This window comes from Pelecanus crispus, chromosome 13 (genome assembly GCF_030463565.1).
Source record: "Pelecanus crispus isolate bPelCri1 chromosome 13, bPelCri1.pri, whole genome shotgun sequence".
In the NCBI taxonomy this organism is placed as follows: Eukaryota; Metazoa; Chordata; class Aves; order Pelecaniformes; family Pelecanidae; genus Pelecanus; species Pelecanus crispus.
Window position 1 is genome coordinate 16,530,144 of NC_134655.1, and position 13,642 is coordinate 16,543,785.

Genomic DNA, 13,642 nt, shown 5'->3' on the forward strand with positions numbered 1-13,642 from the left:
AAGAATATACAGCCTAGTTAAGCTGAAAACAAGGCCACAGACACTTCAAATCTGGCAGAAACAAGTTTTGGCAGAGATCTGAAGGAAGGATGTTAGTCACTGGATTTAAAAGGAGCTGCTGCTTTCAGGTCTGCAAAAACAAGCTGAAGTCTGTCTTAAGTGGAAAAGGAAGAAACTGGAGAAGAATAATGCCTTGGGATTTAGCAAAAATCTTGTGGCCTGTAGGAATTGTTAAGCTGTACTTCCAAATCTGAATCTTGTGATCAGTTTTTGACTGCCTTATTTAGGCTGCCATTTCAGGGAGGGAAGACTAAACCAAAAAGGCTGGACCTGTCTGATTTTCTCCATTCCAGTTCAGCTGCAACCTGGCGTGTTGTTTCATCCTTGAAAGTAGACTGTTGGCTTGGCTTTAGCATTGGTGTTTTTCTTCTGTCATTCTGCATTGTCAGTGTTTTTGACTGTCTCTTGGTAGTGGCTAAAACTGTGGCAGTTTTGTGGGAACCCTGTTGTCCATCAAGCACGGAGCGTGGGTAGAGGCTACAGGTAGAGTTGGTAGGAAAAGCAGCCACTGCTTGCATGCTGTGAGAGCTGGTTCAGCTTCATCTGTTCAACTTCAGAGCCTCCATTTTAAAAGCATACGAGATCCTTCTCAAGGCTGGGAGTGCAAATCTGGTAACTTCAGCAGCAGATTATTCAGAGTTCAGGAGGAGAACACGCCAGGGAAGGACTTAAACTGTCAGTACGGTCTCATGCTAAACTCACCAGAGGGTATTTTCATATGCAGTGGAAGAACATAGCTGCATATTCCTTCTCTTGAGTTGGCAGCCATGTGGGTTTGCCAGGAATGGTGACTGCTGATACCACGTAAAGAAAACAAAATTGCCCTTTACCATGAATTGGGAAGCTATCAAAGCAGCTGCATTTCATAAGATTTTGGGCTTGGGCTGAAGCTCTTAAACAATTTATGGTGAAGTCCAAGAGAACAGTCTGGCCTGAGAAGGGCAGTGGAATGGAAACCCTTGATCAGATTTTTGCTGGAGATTTATTTGTTTTTTTGAGACCATGGGGAAGTTTCATCTTCACATCTGCAATGGGAATTTCACGGCTGTTTTCTAGTCCTGGAGCAGTTCCAACAGCAATGGAAGTAGCTGGATCCTTGGCATTTATGTATGCTTGCTGTCAGCTCAATCACTGTCACTCCGCTAATGCAAGCAGTCTTGCATAACGTCCCTTAAAATATTGGGTACCTCTGGCAATTTGCTGTATCCCAGTGCTCCACTCGCCACTGCTGAGCAGCTGGTAGGAGGGACGGAAAGCTGTTTGCGAAGCATCCTCATGGTGTGTCCCCATTTGTAAAATACTTAGAGCCTTGCAGAATAGTGAAACAGCAGCAGACATTTATAAAGCATTTGGGTAGTTACAAGGGCAAAGCTCTATTTGCATGGTCAGCTCTTGTCATTTTCTGCAAAGTATGTGCATATTTTAATGTTACATTTTATTTGTAAATATTTAATATGCAGAATGTATCAAAGAGAGGTTCAGCTTTATGTAAAGTACGGAGTTGGAAGACTTCCCCTCTTGCTTCATCTTGCAGCTGTGACCCGTCTGCTTGTGCAGAGGTGGCCCTTGTAGGGAAGGATGCTGGGCTGTGCTCAGGTTTTCCCCAGGGAGGGACTCGGCTCTGGAGCCATCCCAGGTCTTGGATATGCGATGATAGGCAGCTGCCTCTTGGCAAGTGGAGCTGGATTTTTGCTAGATTTGTGGAAATGTGCATATCGTTTCTTGAGGTGGTGGTGGTAGTGTGAGCAGTTACTGTCTGGGCACAACTTTCAAAGCTTAGGATCCTGTCAGTGTAATTGGGGCTTGATTGTAGTCAGCCGAAGGGGTTTTGATCAGTCTACCCTGCTGCAGTAGTTGCCTTATATCTTGGTAACAGTGGGTGCCTCAGGATTCAGGGGTGCTTTCCTAAGTAGGACAGAAATAAAAATGAGCCCTCTTCCCCAAGACTAAAAAGTGATTAAAAAAAAAAAAGGCATTTTGCTGATTGCGGATGATTATAATGCAGCTGCTCAACAGTGACATCCCAGACATGGAAAAATAACATTGGTTCTTCGAGCTATTTTCCAGTCCGTGCAGCGTATTAAAATCCTTCATGCACAGCTGGCACATTTAACTTTGATTATGTTGTTGAAGTGACTGATCTGGGAGCAGCCTGGATCCCAGTTGCTTGCAGAATTCGAAAATAAGGTTGTTCCAATTCATCTGCAGTTGGTTATTTTGGAAGAGAGACAAACTATCTCGAGTACTTTCAGGGCTGCTAATTAAAGTCTTGTGGCACTCCTCTGAGAGAGTCTTTAAAGATGGATGGAGGGACTTACCCAAGGTCGTATAGTGTGTCACTAGCAAAGATGATTATAAAATCCATGCCCTAATTTGGTCTTGTACACTGAATTATTTCCCTGGTGTTGAAAATCCCACCACAAAACAACACGCTGGCTGCTGGGCTCTTGTGCCTGTCGGTGGGCTCCTCCCTGTGCTCCCCGCCCTGCCAGCCTGGGTCTGGCATGGGGGGGGTGTGGGGTGGGGATGGGGCAGGCTCCCCACGGCCAGCTTCCCTGCGGAGGTGGCTGAAGTGGGTGCCTTTTGCTGGAAGCGCGCTTCTGGGGCTGGAAAAAAGCAGGAGCTTGGGAAGAGGGAGGTGGGAAAGCTGTAGAGAAGTCACCCAAGCCTGTAAGGCGCTCGTGGTGTTACTGCCTCTTCTGGCTTCTGACCTGAGCTGCTCCAGCACCTTTTCCTTCTCAGCCATGTAAATGCATATTTTTAAATTCCTCTGGTATCCCCAGATTCAGGGCTCCTTCCTCTGCCAACGAGGAGCAGGCAGAGCGTAGAAGTGGCTATCCAAAATGATCGTTAGTGGAAAAGGAGACGATGGGGGACTGACGAGTTCTGGAAGAGGCTGTTTTAAGTGCATCGTGTTTAGCAAATCCTCCTGCAGGAGTATTGTTAGAAAATAGGAATATGAATGCGTGGCACTTGCAGCGCTGCAGTGGCAGCGTTTGGCTTGCCAGCAGCCGGATGCGGGCAGGGCATGCCGGGGCTCGGCGTGCTGGCGAGAGATGCGGGGAAGGATGCTCACCGAGCTGCTGCTGCAGCTATCCCTGCGGCTCGCAGCAGGCGAAACGGGGTGAGACCGACTCCTGGGAACTGGCCGTGAATTCCCCTGAGGAAGGGCAGTTGCTGGTGAGTCACGGCCCGGGCTGTGATGGGAAACTGTTGCTGGATAATAGGTTGAGCGATGGCTGGTTGAGTGATGGCTTTCCAGAAGTGCACACAACAGGACCCTGAGGAGGCTTTGACCTTGCAGGGCAGCTGAAAGCTGTTTTTTGTCTGGATTCCAGATGGCCAAATCCTGCATTCCTGCAGATGTAAGCAAGAGCAGGCTCTCCTTCCCAGGGTCTGCCTTGCACCCCTGGGACTCGGTGTGCCCGCTCTGTTGAGGCGAGAAGGGGCTGCAAGAGCAAGGAAATGAGAGGAACTGCTCTTGCCATGGTAGGAAACCGGTAAGAGGTTGAAAATGGCAATGAAAGCCTTGTTCTGTTCATCCCAGGCACGGACGTGCAGATGGGGAGCTCCTCAGAAAGGCGGAAACCCTGCACCAAGGCGGTGTCTTTGGGGAGGCCGTCGCACACGCTCAGCGCACAGCCGGAGTTGGTGCCTTGCGAGCGCGGTGTCGCGGTGCCGTGCTGATGGACGGCTTGCTCTGCTCGTCCTGGAACTGCATCTGACATGACTTGCCTTTTTTTTTTTTTTTCCCCCTCAGTCCTCCTGTCTTAACTTGCGCATTGGCTGATCTCTGCTGAGTGTCCCAGTGCTCTGCTCCCCAAGAACGTGGCGGGGTGGAGCCTCACTTGTGGCCCTTTCAAGCTCTGCAGTTACCGCTTGAGTGCGAGAAGCCGGGGCAGAGAGGAGGGTGCCTTGCAGACCTCCCCTGACCACTGCTCACATCCTGCCGGGCTGGGAGACGTCTCCGCCTGTCCCTTCCAGAGGTTGTCCTCTCCTGCCAGCCCTCGCCAACCCAGGGCAGCAGCATGGCTGTGCTTGCAGGAAACCTGGGTTTATTAACCAGCCCCGTGGCACCCCATAGGGTATGTGGGTCCCTCCCACGTGAGATGAACGTAGGTCTTGCTCTGCTGCCACTTTCCCTTTGTGATCGGAGGTTGTTGTATTCAAACAGGTATTGAAGTAGCAGCCAGCTTCTGCTTCAGAGTGCTGGTGATGCTAACTTCGATATAGAAATGGCAGCGCTCTCACCCAGGTCCCTGGGCAGAGATCTGTATGTGATGGTGGGCTGCAAACCAGAGCAGCATGGTGGTCTTGGTGAAGGAAGGGGGGATTATTTGGCCCCTTCTCTCCCCTCTGTGTGCTTTGTGTTGTGCTGGGGAGGTGCTGCCTTACTACTGGGGGCTGAGCCCAGGCCTGTGGGTGCCTTGGAGGCTCCGGTACCATCCCAGGGAGCGACAGCTTCGTGTGGACGTGGGGAAGCGAGCCGCTCTTGGAGCGCCTGCCGAGTGGGCTCCTCCAAAGCTGCTTTTTGATTCAAGTGTCTTGTTTTGTGCACTTCTGCACCCGGGACAGGGGAGTAAATCACTGCTTCAGCATTTGCTGTGCGCACCAGGCGCTCTTCGTGCATCCTGCGCCGCAGCAGAGACCTCCCGGGGACAGAGGATGCTGGGGCAGCCTGGGGCTCGGAGGACGTCAGCACTGGCCTTGTGTGGCTGGCCCTGAACTGCTCCAAAATATAGAGCAGAAATACCTTGGGAGAGGAGGGGGAATTTTTTTCTTTTTTTTTTTCTTTTTTTTTTTTTTAAGAAAAAATCCTAAGTGAAGTCCTACTGCAGCACAGCATGCCTCTGGCTAATCCCTGGGAAACTCGTTCAGCCAGCACCAGTCCGGGCACGGCGGGCACTGCTAGCGCCGGGTGCTCTGCCTGGCAGCAAGGGTTACACTAGGGATACAAACTGGGAGCAAATGGCTGCATCTATCTGTGCGGGGGTCGGGGGGTTCCCTGGGACCACTAGCGTAGGATGAACCGTCGGTTTGATAATCCCAATGTCACCTTTTTAATTTTTTTCTCTCGTCCCCCTTCCTTTGAAAATGGCCTGGTGAGCCGTGGCACCGCACGGCCTGGGCCCCTGCCAAAGAGCCCTGGGGCTTGTGTTCCTGCTCGCGCTGCCAGGCTCCTGGCCGCCTCGCCGCTTCGTGAACTCCCATTTGCCTTTCTTGGCTGGAAAAAGGATTAAGTTAGCAGGACAGGAAAATTAATTAGCTGCCATTTTAAGGATGTCGTTTTTGTTGCAGTCTGAAGTGTTTTGAAATGACATTGTATCACTGAGACCAATGTGGGGCTGATTAAAAGGCTTGTACCTGCTGGAGTACCAGATTTATTTCCGCCATGGTTCTCCCCCAGGTGATTATGGCTTCAAGGTGAAATCCAAGGAGTGTTTTGCCTTTGCTGCTAGTGCCGAGCCGTGGAAAGCCGGTACCGAAGTTTTTTCTGCTTGTTTAACATTCAAAATAGCCTTTCTTCGCCCTTCCCCTCCGCGCAGGCAGCCTGCCAGCTCGGCGCAGGCACCGGCTGGGACAGCAGGGAGCTGCAAAGCGAGCTGCAGCTTCCCTGCCCCGCCGAGGCTGGGGGTGTGTGACAGGGGGGGCTTCCCACAGGGAGCTCGGGGGCAGTGCCGCGGCCCCTGGGTGCTGTGGGGTGAGCCTCAGCCTTTCCGAATCGTCTGGTGGAAAATTGCTGCCTTTTGGTGCAGGTGATCCCCCCCAAAAAGGAGCAGACACGGTGCCACTCTTCAGGCAGGGTCTGGATGCAGCTGGAGGATGCCCCCATAGCGCATGTCCTCGCTGAAGGCGTTGGAGATGGAGAAGAGCGGCTCTGCTGCAGCACGGTGAAGGGCAAGGGAGCCTGGAGCATGGGAAGCGAGTGATAAGGAAGCCGAAAATCATTTTAGAGTAGAAAGTAATTGTCGTTCCCTGCTTTCTCCAGGGAGGGGGCTGCCTTGGTGCTCCAGAGCACCGGGAAGGGGCCGTTAGCCACCAGCTTTCCGAGAAAGCTGCAATCCAGCGCTGGGCTGCACTTTGCTTTCTTGCACCGCAGCGATGGCTCCAGCGCGCTCCGTCTCTGCCGACGCATGGAGGGGAAGCACAAAGCTCCTCTGCCGCTGTCAGCCGTGCGTGACCAGGAGTTATTTTCACAAGCGGTGCTACGGTTCAGCCCTCGCTGAACTCTCTAGGAAAAGAGATTTCTGCCATCTGTGCTTCCACCCCAGCCTCTGATACGGAAGGGGCAGGGACAGTGAACGATGGCTGACACAAACCGTGGTCCTCGTCTCCTCGCCTTGCAAGGGTCTAAATGACTCCTGCCCTCCTTAACTTTAAAGAAACAAAAATTCCCCACTGAACTCTCAACTGGCTGGTGAGGAAGAGTAGAAAAAAAAACCAGCAGAATTAATGCAGATTAAACCTGCTACTCCAGCAACGAATGCAAATTATCAGTACTTTTTTTTTTTTAAGTATTTAATGCAGTAGAAACATCACATGCTGTAGCCAAAGCAATTCAAGGCGTGATGGCAGTAAATGCGCGCTGGGCGAGGCTGGAAACTCTTCGGTCTAATCCAAGCAGCTCTTGGCACAACTTCTGGTTTGCTTTTGAAGAAGGGAAGCTCATCTGTGGAGGACTGCACATAGCGAGGTGAGTACAAGGTAGCTTTGGGAGCTGGTTAAGGTGCCCCTTCCTTAAAACACCGATTATTCTTTTTTTTTACACCCTCACGTTTAGAGCTGGGCGCAGGCAGCAGCGCGGTAAGCAGACGAAGGGTGAGTCTGCTGCTTGCTCTCGTGCAATCATGACGGACGCTGTAGTTAAGCAAACTCCTCTAGTTCTTTGCTAACTTTTCAACCTCCCCCAGCGGAAAAGCAGAACAGGGAGTGAAAAGTGATCTTGCTCAAGTCCAAGATTTTTAACTATCTCCAGCCCCGTGAGCAGGCCCAGTGTTTCCCCCAGCAACTGTTGCAACACCAGACCTTGCAGGAGCCTGTCCCGCAGGCTGGCAGGGGATTAGCACATGGTAGAAAAGCCTTTGCTATGGTTAAATGGAAGACAGAAAATATGTCAGCTCTGCCAGATATGTTGACTAGGAATCTCAAAGGCAGGCAGATCCCCAGGCTGCTAACATTTCCCTCTGAAATGTTTTGTTTAGCTACTTGTAGCATGTTATTTTGATTCCCCCTACTGATCTTATCTCGTGGTAATGAACAGCAGGCCAGGCGTGCACTTTCACACAGAGCTGCCGTAATTAAGGCAATCACTTCTTGTCAATGCTAGGCAGTCACTTTTAAATATTCGGTCATCAGGGGTTTGCTGCAGCAGGCTCCAGGATGGTCAGAAATAAACAAACTCCCAAACACTTCAAGGATATCAATTTTTATTGGACGTTGCGCGATCCATAAGAAAAAATAATTTGTACAGCTTTGTGATATAACCATCGCTGCTGAAGAGTAAGGCTACTTGTCATGAGAAGAGACCCGATGCAGCCAACAGCCTGTTCCTAGCAGGACCCGCTCTGAGAAGCCGATGAAGTTCTCCGCTCGCCCTGTCCCACAGCAGCACCTTCCGCCTCGGGCAGGTCCACGTAGCCTTACCGTAGCACAAATGGGGCTTCTTGGACATGAAGGGTGAGCAGCTTGCTCTAAGAGACCCTCTGCAAATGGCTCACGGCCAACGACAGTTGCAGTACCAGTCTGGTACAGCGGTTACTGACCTTGCTTCTCCCTCCCTCCGCTAATTCTGTCTTTCCTCTGTGCCTCGCAAGGTCACCTGGCCGATGTTCAGCCTTTTCCTCCATGCAGCGACAGCCACACAGCAGCCCTCCTCCCCAGGGAAAGAGCTCTGGCCGCAGTAGAGAGCTGACCCGATACTTACTATTTTTGAGGCCTTTGGTGACAGCAGCTGGCATGAGCTGATTTGTGACACCAGCTAGGGGGGAACCAGGACACTTTAGGAAGTAATCCGGCAGCTCAGATGCTTTCAGCTGGCAGAGTAACCCTTTCTAACCAAACCCAGACGCTTAAGAGTGATTGTAGAGCAGCAGCTACGGATATTGCTCTAGCACTGGGGCACCCACTCCATAGGATGGGCAGAGCTAGAAAAAGAGGCTTCGGTTTACACAGTATTTTTGCTAAGCTTTTTGCCTTTGACAAACAGTTTCTGTCTTAACAGTTTAAAAAAAAACCAGATGCTAGATCAAAAGGCTGAGTTTCCACAGCAGCAGTGAGACATCCTCAGACTAGGCAAAATTCTAGTTGGCCCCATCAGTATTTCGAACTACTATCCCTTTGCTATGTCAGGTAGGTGAAATGCCAGACAGAGAGAAATTTTAGCACTGATTCAGCCCCTAAGGGGAGATCAGAATTTAGACATCAGTAGGAGTTAAGGACTGTATCATCTGTCCTAATACATGAAATCAAGACAGTAATCTTAAATCAGCGAAGGTCTCAGCTGGAAAAAAGGAAATCAAATTGAAAGGCTCTGTCGGCAGAAAAGGGGGTAGTTGTACCGTGACCAGTTGATCACCTGTACCGCACTAGCGCCAGGAGACCGACCTAGCTGCTGGACCCGACCCCTGAACCCCTGACAGAATGGGTATTTCTTACTGATACTTAAAATACTTCTCATAGAAGATGACTCGGGAACTTGTATCTGGTGCCAACACAGCATTCAGCCAGCTGATGAACGTTCCCATATTCACAATCAAAGAGAACATAAATACAGTGGGTAAATGAGCTGAGCACGGTAGATTTATCTACGTGATCAGACGTGAGGTGCACCCCTCCCCAGGCACCACATGTACAGCCATATCCCAGGCAATGTGGGGCAACACAGGACAGTTTACATTTAAACGAAGGAGGGCAACAAGGAAAGAACGTGATAATGAAAAACTGGGGGGGGGGGGGGGGAGGGGGAACCCTTCACACAACTGTTTTTCAGCATTATGAAAAAAATAAAAATGAAAGCAACCTTTTTGACTTCCTGTGTCTACACCATACAGGTCTCCTAGGCATTCTAGGAACAGGAGACACCGCCCCTTTTTCTGCTGTTAAGTGATGCAAGTGCACACAGTATTTCTAAAAGAGTTCCATAAACTGTAGTGCAAGCAAACAGAGAAAATAAATAGCACTCGAACATTCCCTCCTGTCAAAGAACATTAATTGCAGTAAAAACTAGCTTGCTTTTTGTTTTAACTGAAGTTAGGTCAGCTGCAACTTGTTTTAATATACGAAAATTTGAAGATGTGTTTCACAGCATAACTGTAGAATAATTTACACTGCGTTGCCAATTCACAATTCAGTCATTTTCATTAACAGTGTACAAAGAAGGTCCTTAGTTTATATATATATACTTTATAAAGTCTGGAAGATCAATATAAATACTGCTCCAGAAATTAAAAAAGTGTTTACATCCCCGACTTGAATATTACATCTCAGTGTCCTGGATTATTATTATAATCTGTAAAAGTCTTAGCGGCGCAGAGGTTCAAGTTTTCGAAATTTCAGTGATGAGCTGGATGACAAAGCATCTTGGTTTGAAGAAGAATTCACTGTGTCTGGGGACTGGAACAATACTCTACCACGATGATTAAATACATAAAAAGATGGATGGTTCCTTAATGTGTCAAACGTCCTTCAAAATAAATGTAAAAAGTCAACGTTAATACTCCTTTAGAACAGGGGTTTTAGAAGAGTCAGTCTAGGCATACCAGCTTTTACAGATACGGAAATACAAGTTCTGAATCCAAAACTTTTGCTCACTTTATAAGTTTCCTAAATGAAAACACAGAGGAAATAGAAAGCCAAGCGTGAAAAATACCAACTGCGCAATACGCAGAGGTCGTCCACCTCACAGACAAACTTCACCTTCCTTCCTTGAGCTTAGGGGCAGGCCGCTGGATTACTGCATGCACACGTACCAAGTGTGCCAGCCTAAGTTCAGCTGTCACTTGTGTTATACCTGGACGCTGTTTACTTTCAGCTTTCCATCCCTTTCCAACCCTTGCCTGAAGCTAAGGGTTTTAGGTAAACGCTATGAAATACAACAATGTCAACTTGTTCGCTTTCCATGCTCCCCCGTGTTTTTGGCAATGGCCGGAGAGGCTACGTCCGCCCATCCAATTTCATATCCTTTTCAAAATCTCGATTCAAAATCCTTCATTTCTTAAAGTCTTTCAGATACTCTGCCTCAAACAGTTCAGTGTGAGATTCAAATAATTCAGACTCCTGTAAAGAAGCAAAGACAAACAGAAGGGGAGCCAGGCATAGTGCCCCGTAGTCTATGAGACCATCTCAGGACAGCACTTTGCGACTGCCGAGCTCTTATTCCCCATATAGACATTTCATTCCTCTACCAACTCTGCACAGCAGGATTTTGGATGAGGAAAAGCAAGAAGTTTGTTTAATTTGTTCTGGTTATCTAACTCTCTCTGAAATTCAAGACACTGTTGGCTTTCCCAGGTGTGACTGTCCCTCTCAGTGTTATTGTCTACAACACGCATTTAAAAAGAACTGAGCTAAAGAGCGAGCTATTTTATGGACATGCTCAGTTTCTATAGAGTACCACATACATCTGTTTACGAAAAGAAGAAATAAAACATACTTATTTTTTAGTTCTGAAGTGGCATCCATATCTTTAAATTCTCCTGCGATATGTACTATCCCATAGCAGGTAACTGCAAAGGCTAACAGAGTTTGAAGAACTATCTGTAACAGAGGGAAGCACAATGCAACACACACATTAATATTATTAATATTTACCAAAAAATCTCATCTTTCAAACAGTGTCTCTAGCGCTCTTCATCCAGTGGCAGTAAGTGCTTTACAGAGGCAGGCAATTCAACAGTAGGGAAACTGAGGCACGGGAAGATTAAATACCCCACCTATTTAGCATGGCAAAAGGGTGGCAGAGCTGGGAAGAGCTTCAGCTGCCTGACATCAGTCTGCGTTGCATGAACTGAATTGATTCACACAGCTCCTCAGCAAGATCCTTAGAACAAAAAATATGTGTTCCCGTGCACTTAAGGATCTAATACTCTCTCCGAGAAACGAGCTGGCTGCCAACACACGCTGTGCAGCGGTGGCAGTTGCCGCTTGGTCATGGATATTTGATCTCCTTACCTTTCTGATCAAGCAAAAATGGAAGAGATAATAACTGAAGTAGAATTTAAAAAACAAGCAAATAAATTTAAAAAAAAAACCTTCCCGAAGCAGGTTGTGCTGGGATCAAATGGGCACGCAGCCACGCTGGATAAACAAATGTCAGCCAACAAAAGCCAGAGGGAGGAGGATGTTTATGCTGCAAAGGAGGAGATGAATGCAAAAACTCTCTGAGCTACATTCAGGGAATTCCTGGACAAGATGCTTCAGAGTAGTTCTAAAGAAGGAGAGGGAGGTCTGGACATGGGGTTTGTCCTCTCTGACAGCTGTAACACGCCGCGGGAAGTTGGGATAAGAAAAGAGGGTTCTTTCTGACAGAGGGAGCTCAAATGAAAGTGCAATTTAAAAACTACTTTACCCTTTGTTCTTGCCTATCACATTAAAAAAAAAAAAGCATCTGACAGAGACTAAGCTATCCACGCAGCACCACACATTTCAAACATCGTACAAACTTAAACTTACATCTATGGGCAATGTTTCGTCTTCCTTTTCTGTTAATCTCATGTAAGAACGATCTACAAAACAGAAACACGCACATGCATCAAAGGCCCCGTATAAACAAACCGAAGAGCAACGCAAAACCCCCGCAAGAACTCGCCGGAGGTCTCAGACCCGCGCCAGCCCCAGGGGCTGCTCCCGGTCCCGCTCTGAGGCTCCGCTCCTCCGGACCCCGCGCCGCCGCCGCCGCCTCTCCTCGCCCCAGGAGGGCTGGACGGCCGCGGGGACGGCCGATGCGAGGAATGAAGCCGCGGCCGGCGGCCCGCCCGCCCTCCCTGCCCCGGCTGCGGCGGCGCCCGCCCGGGGCGAGCCCCGCGCTCCTCCCGCTCGGTCCCCGCCCGCCGCCGGCTCCGCGCTCCCCGCAGCCCGGCCCGCAAGGAAGCGCAGGGCAGGGCCGCCCCGGCCCGGCGGCGCCGCGGGGCTCCCCGCGGGGGCGACGATGCTGATGCCGCGGCCCGGCCCGGCGCCCGCCCCGGAGCTCCCCCGGCGGCCGGGCGAGGGCGACGGGGCCCGGCGGGCCTCCCCGCGCCGCAGCCCCCCCTCAGGCGGCGCCGCCGGCCCCGTCCCGGTCCCGGTCCCGCCGCCGCCGGCCGCTCACTCACGCTGCGCCGCCGAGAAGGCCGCGTGCGCCAGGGCGAAGAGGCCGAGCCCCACCAGCCCCTTCCACACCGAGGCGGCCGCCATCGTCCCCGCCGCGCCCGCGCCCCCGCCGCCGCCGCCGCCAGGGGCGCCCGCCGCCCGCGGCGCCCGCTGATGGCGTCACGGGGGGGCGGTGCCAGGCCGCGCCAGGCGGGGGCGTGGCTTCCCGCGGCGGGGGGCGTGGCGGCGCCGCTTTCCCACGCGGGGCCGAGGCCGTTGAGGACACCCGAGGGGCCGGGGTGCGCCCCGCAGCCGGGCTCGTCCCCGCGGGCGCAGCCGAGGGAGAAGCGAGCCCTCGGCCCCCGCGCCAGGCCCGGCCCCTCCCGGCTGAGCGCGGGGGGCCGGGGGTGATCCCCACTTCCCACGCGTTTAACCTCAAAGCTCGAGGAACGCGTGCGAGAAGGAAGGGTGTCAAGGGATGCACACCGTGTGCCAGGAGCAGGCGCCCCGATCCCGGGCCGAGCAAAGGAAACCCGGCTGCCCCGCCCGGCCAAGCATCCCGGGCCTTCCACGCCCCCAAGGCGGAAAGATAAGGTGCACAAAAGCAATTCCCTGAGGGTGTTTTCTACAAATCACCTTTCAGCTGATCACTGTGGCATTTATTGCAGCCCGTGCCCCACCGGCTGCAGGAATTCCCCTATTTCTTGGTAAACTGGAAGTTGACCCTGATCCCGCCTCGGGACTGACCTGGCTCCCGGCACGACCCGCACGCCTTGGCGCGGTGCGGCTGCACCACCGCCCTCCCGCACCCCCCAGCCCCGGCTCCGGGAGCAGCGTGGGCTGCGGCTGTCCCCCGCCACAGGGCCCCGTCCCCCCAGGAGCCTGGGGCCCGCACCGCTCCCCCCAGAGCACCCCACGCACAACTCCCGCATCGGCCCCAACCGCTCCTGTGCGTGGCTGTGCAAAGCCAAGGCCTGCGCAAAACTTCCTCCTTGCAGCAACTCCGCTCCGGGATTTTTTTTTTTTTTTCCCCTCTTGCAAACCTCCTTGCACTCTGACCACCTTCCCCCCTGCAACCCCCTTCTGCACCCTCGCAACCTGCTTCGTCCCTTGCAACCCCGTTCGCAGCACCCCTCCAAGCCCTCCCTTGCAGCCCTCCGCCCCCGACACCCCCGCGGCCGGATTCCCCGCCCTTTGCGAGCCCGCAGCTCCGGCCCAGCCCGGCAACCTTGCCCCTTGCAAACCTTCCCCTGCCCGCTCGCAACCCGCTTATCCCCTTACGAGCTTCCAGGCGCCG

The 13,642-nt window shown here is 51.9% G+C and overlaps 1 protein-coding gene across 1 annotated transcript; it reads right to left on the bottom strand.

The window, feature by feature from the left end:
* Nucleotides 1-9,028: 9,028 nt before the first annotated feature.
* Nucleotides 9,029-12,450, bottom strand: MMGT1 (membrane magnesium transporter 1). The gene is made up of 4 exons (XM_075720531.1): nt 12,369-12,450; nt 11,731-11,783; nt 10,712-10,815; nt 9,029-9,742 (listed from the first exon to the last, which is right to left on the bottom strand). Exons 1-4 carry the CDS (start codon nt 12,448-12,450, stop codon nt 9,580-9,582), a joined length of 402 nt encoding a protein of 133 aa, XP_075576646.1. The 3' UTR covers nt 9,029-9,579.
* Between the last annotated feature and the right edge of the window lie 1,192 nt (nt 12,451-13,642).

What these genes read in the sequence shown, in the direction of transcription:
- MMGT1 (XM_075720531.1), bottom strand. Translation starts at nt 12,450, where the DNA reads ATGGCGGCCGCCTCGGTGTGGAAGGGGCTGGTGGGGCTCGGCCTCTTC. An exon ending in GGCCTTCTCGGCGGCGCAGC is followed by an intron (nt 11,784 to 12,368) that starts GTGAGTGAGCGG and finishes TCTGTTTTGTAG; the next exon opens with ATCGTTCTTACATGAGATTA. An exon ending in ACTTCAGAACTAAAAAATAA is followed by an intron (nt 9,743 to 10,711) that starts GTATGTTTTATT and finishes TTTATTTTGAAG; the next exon opens with GACGTTTGACACATTAAGGA.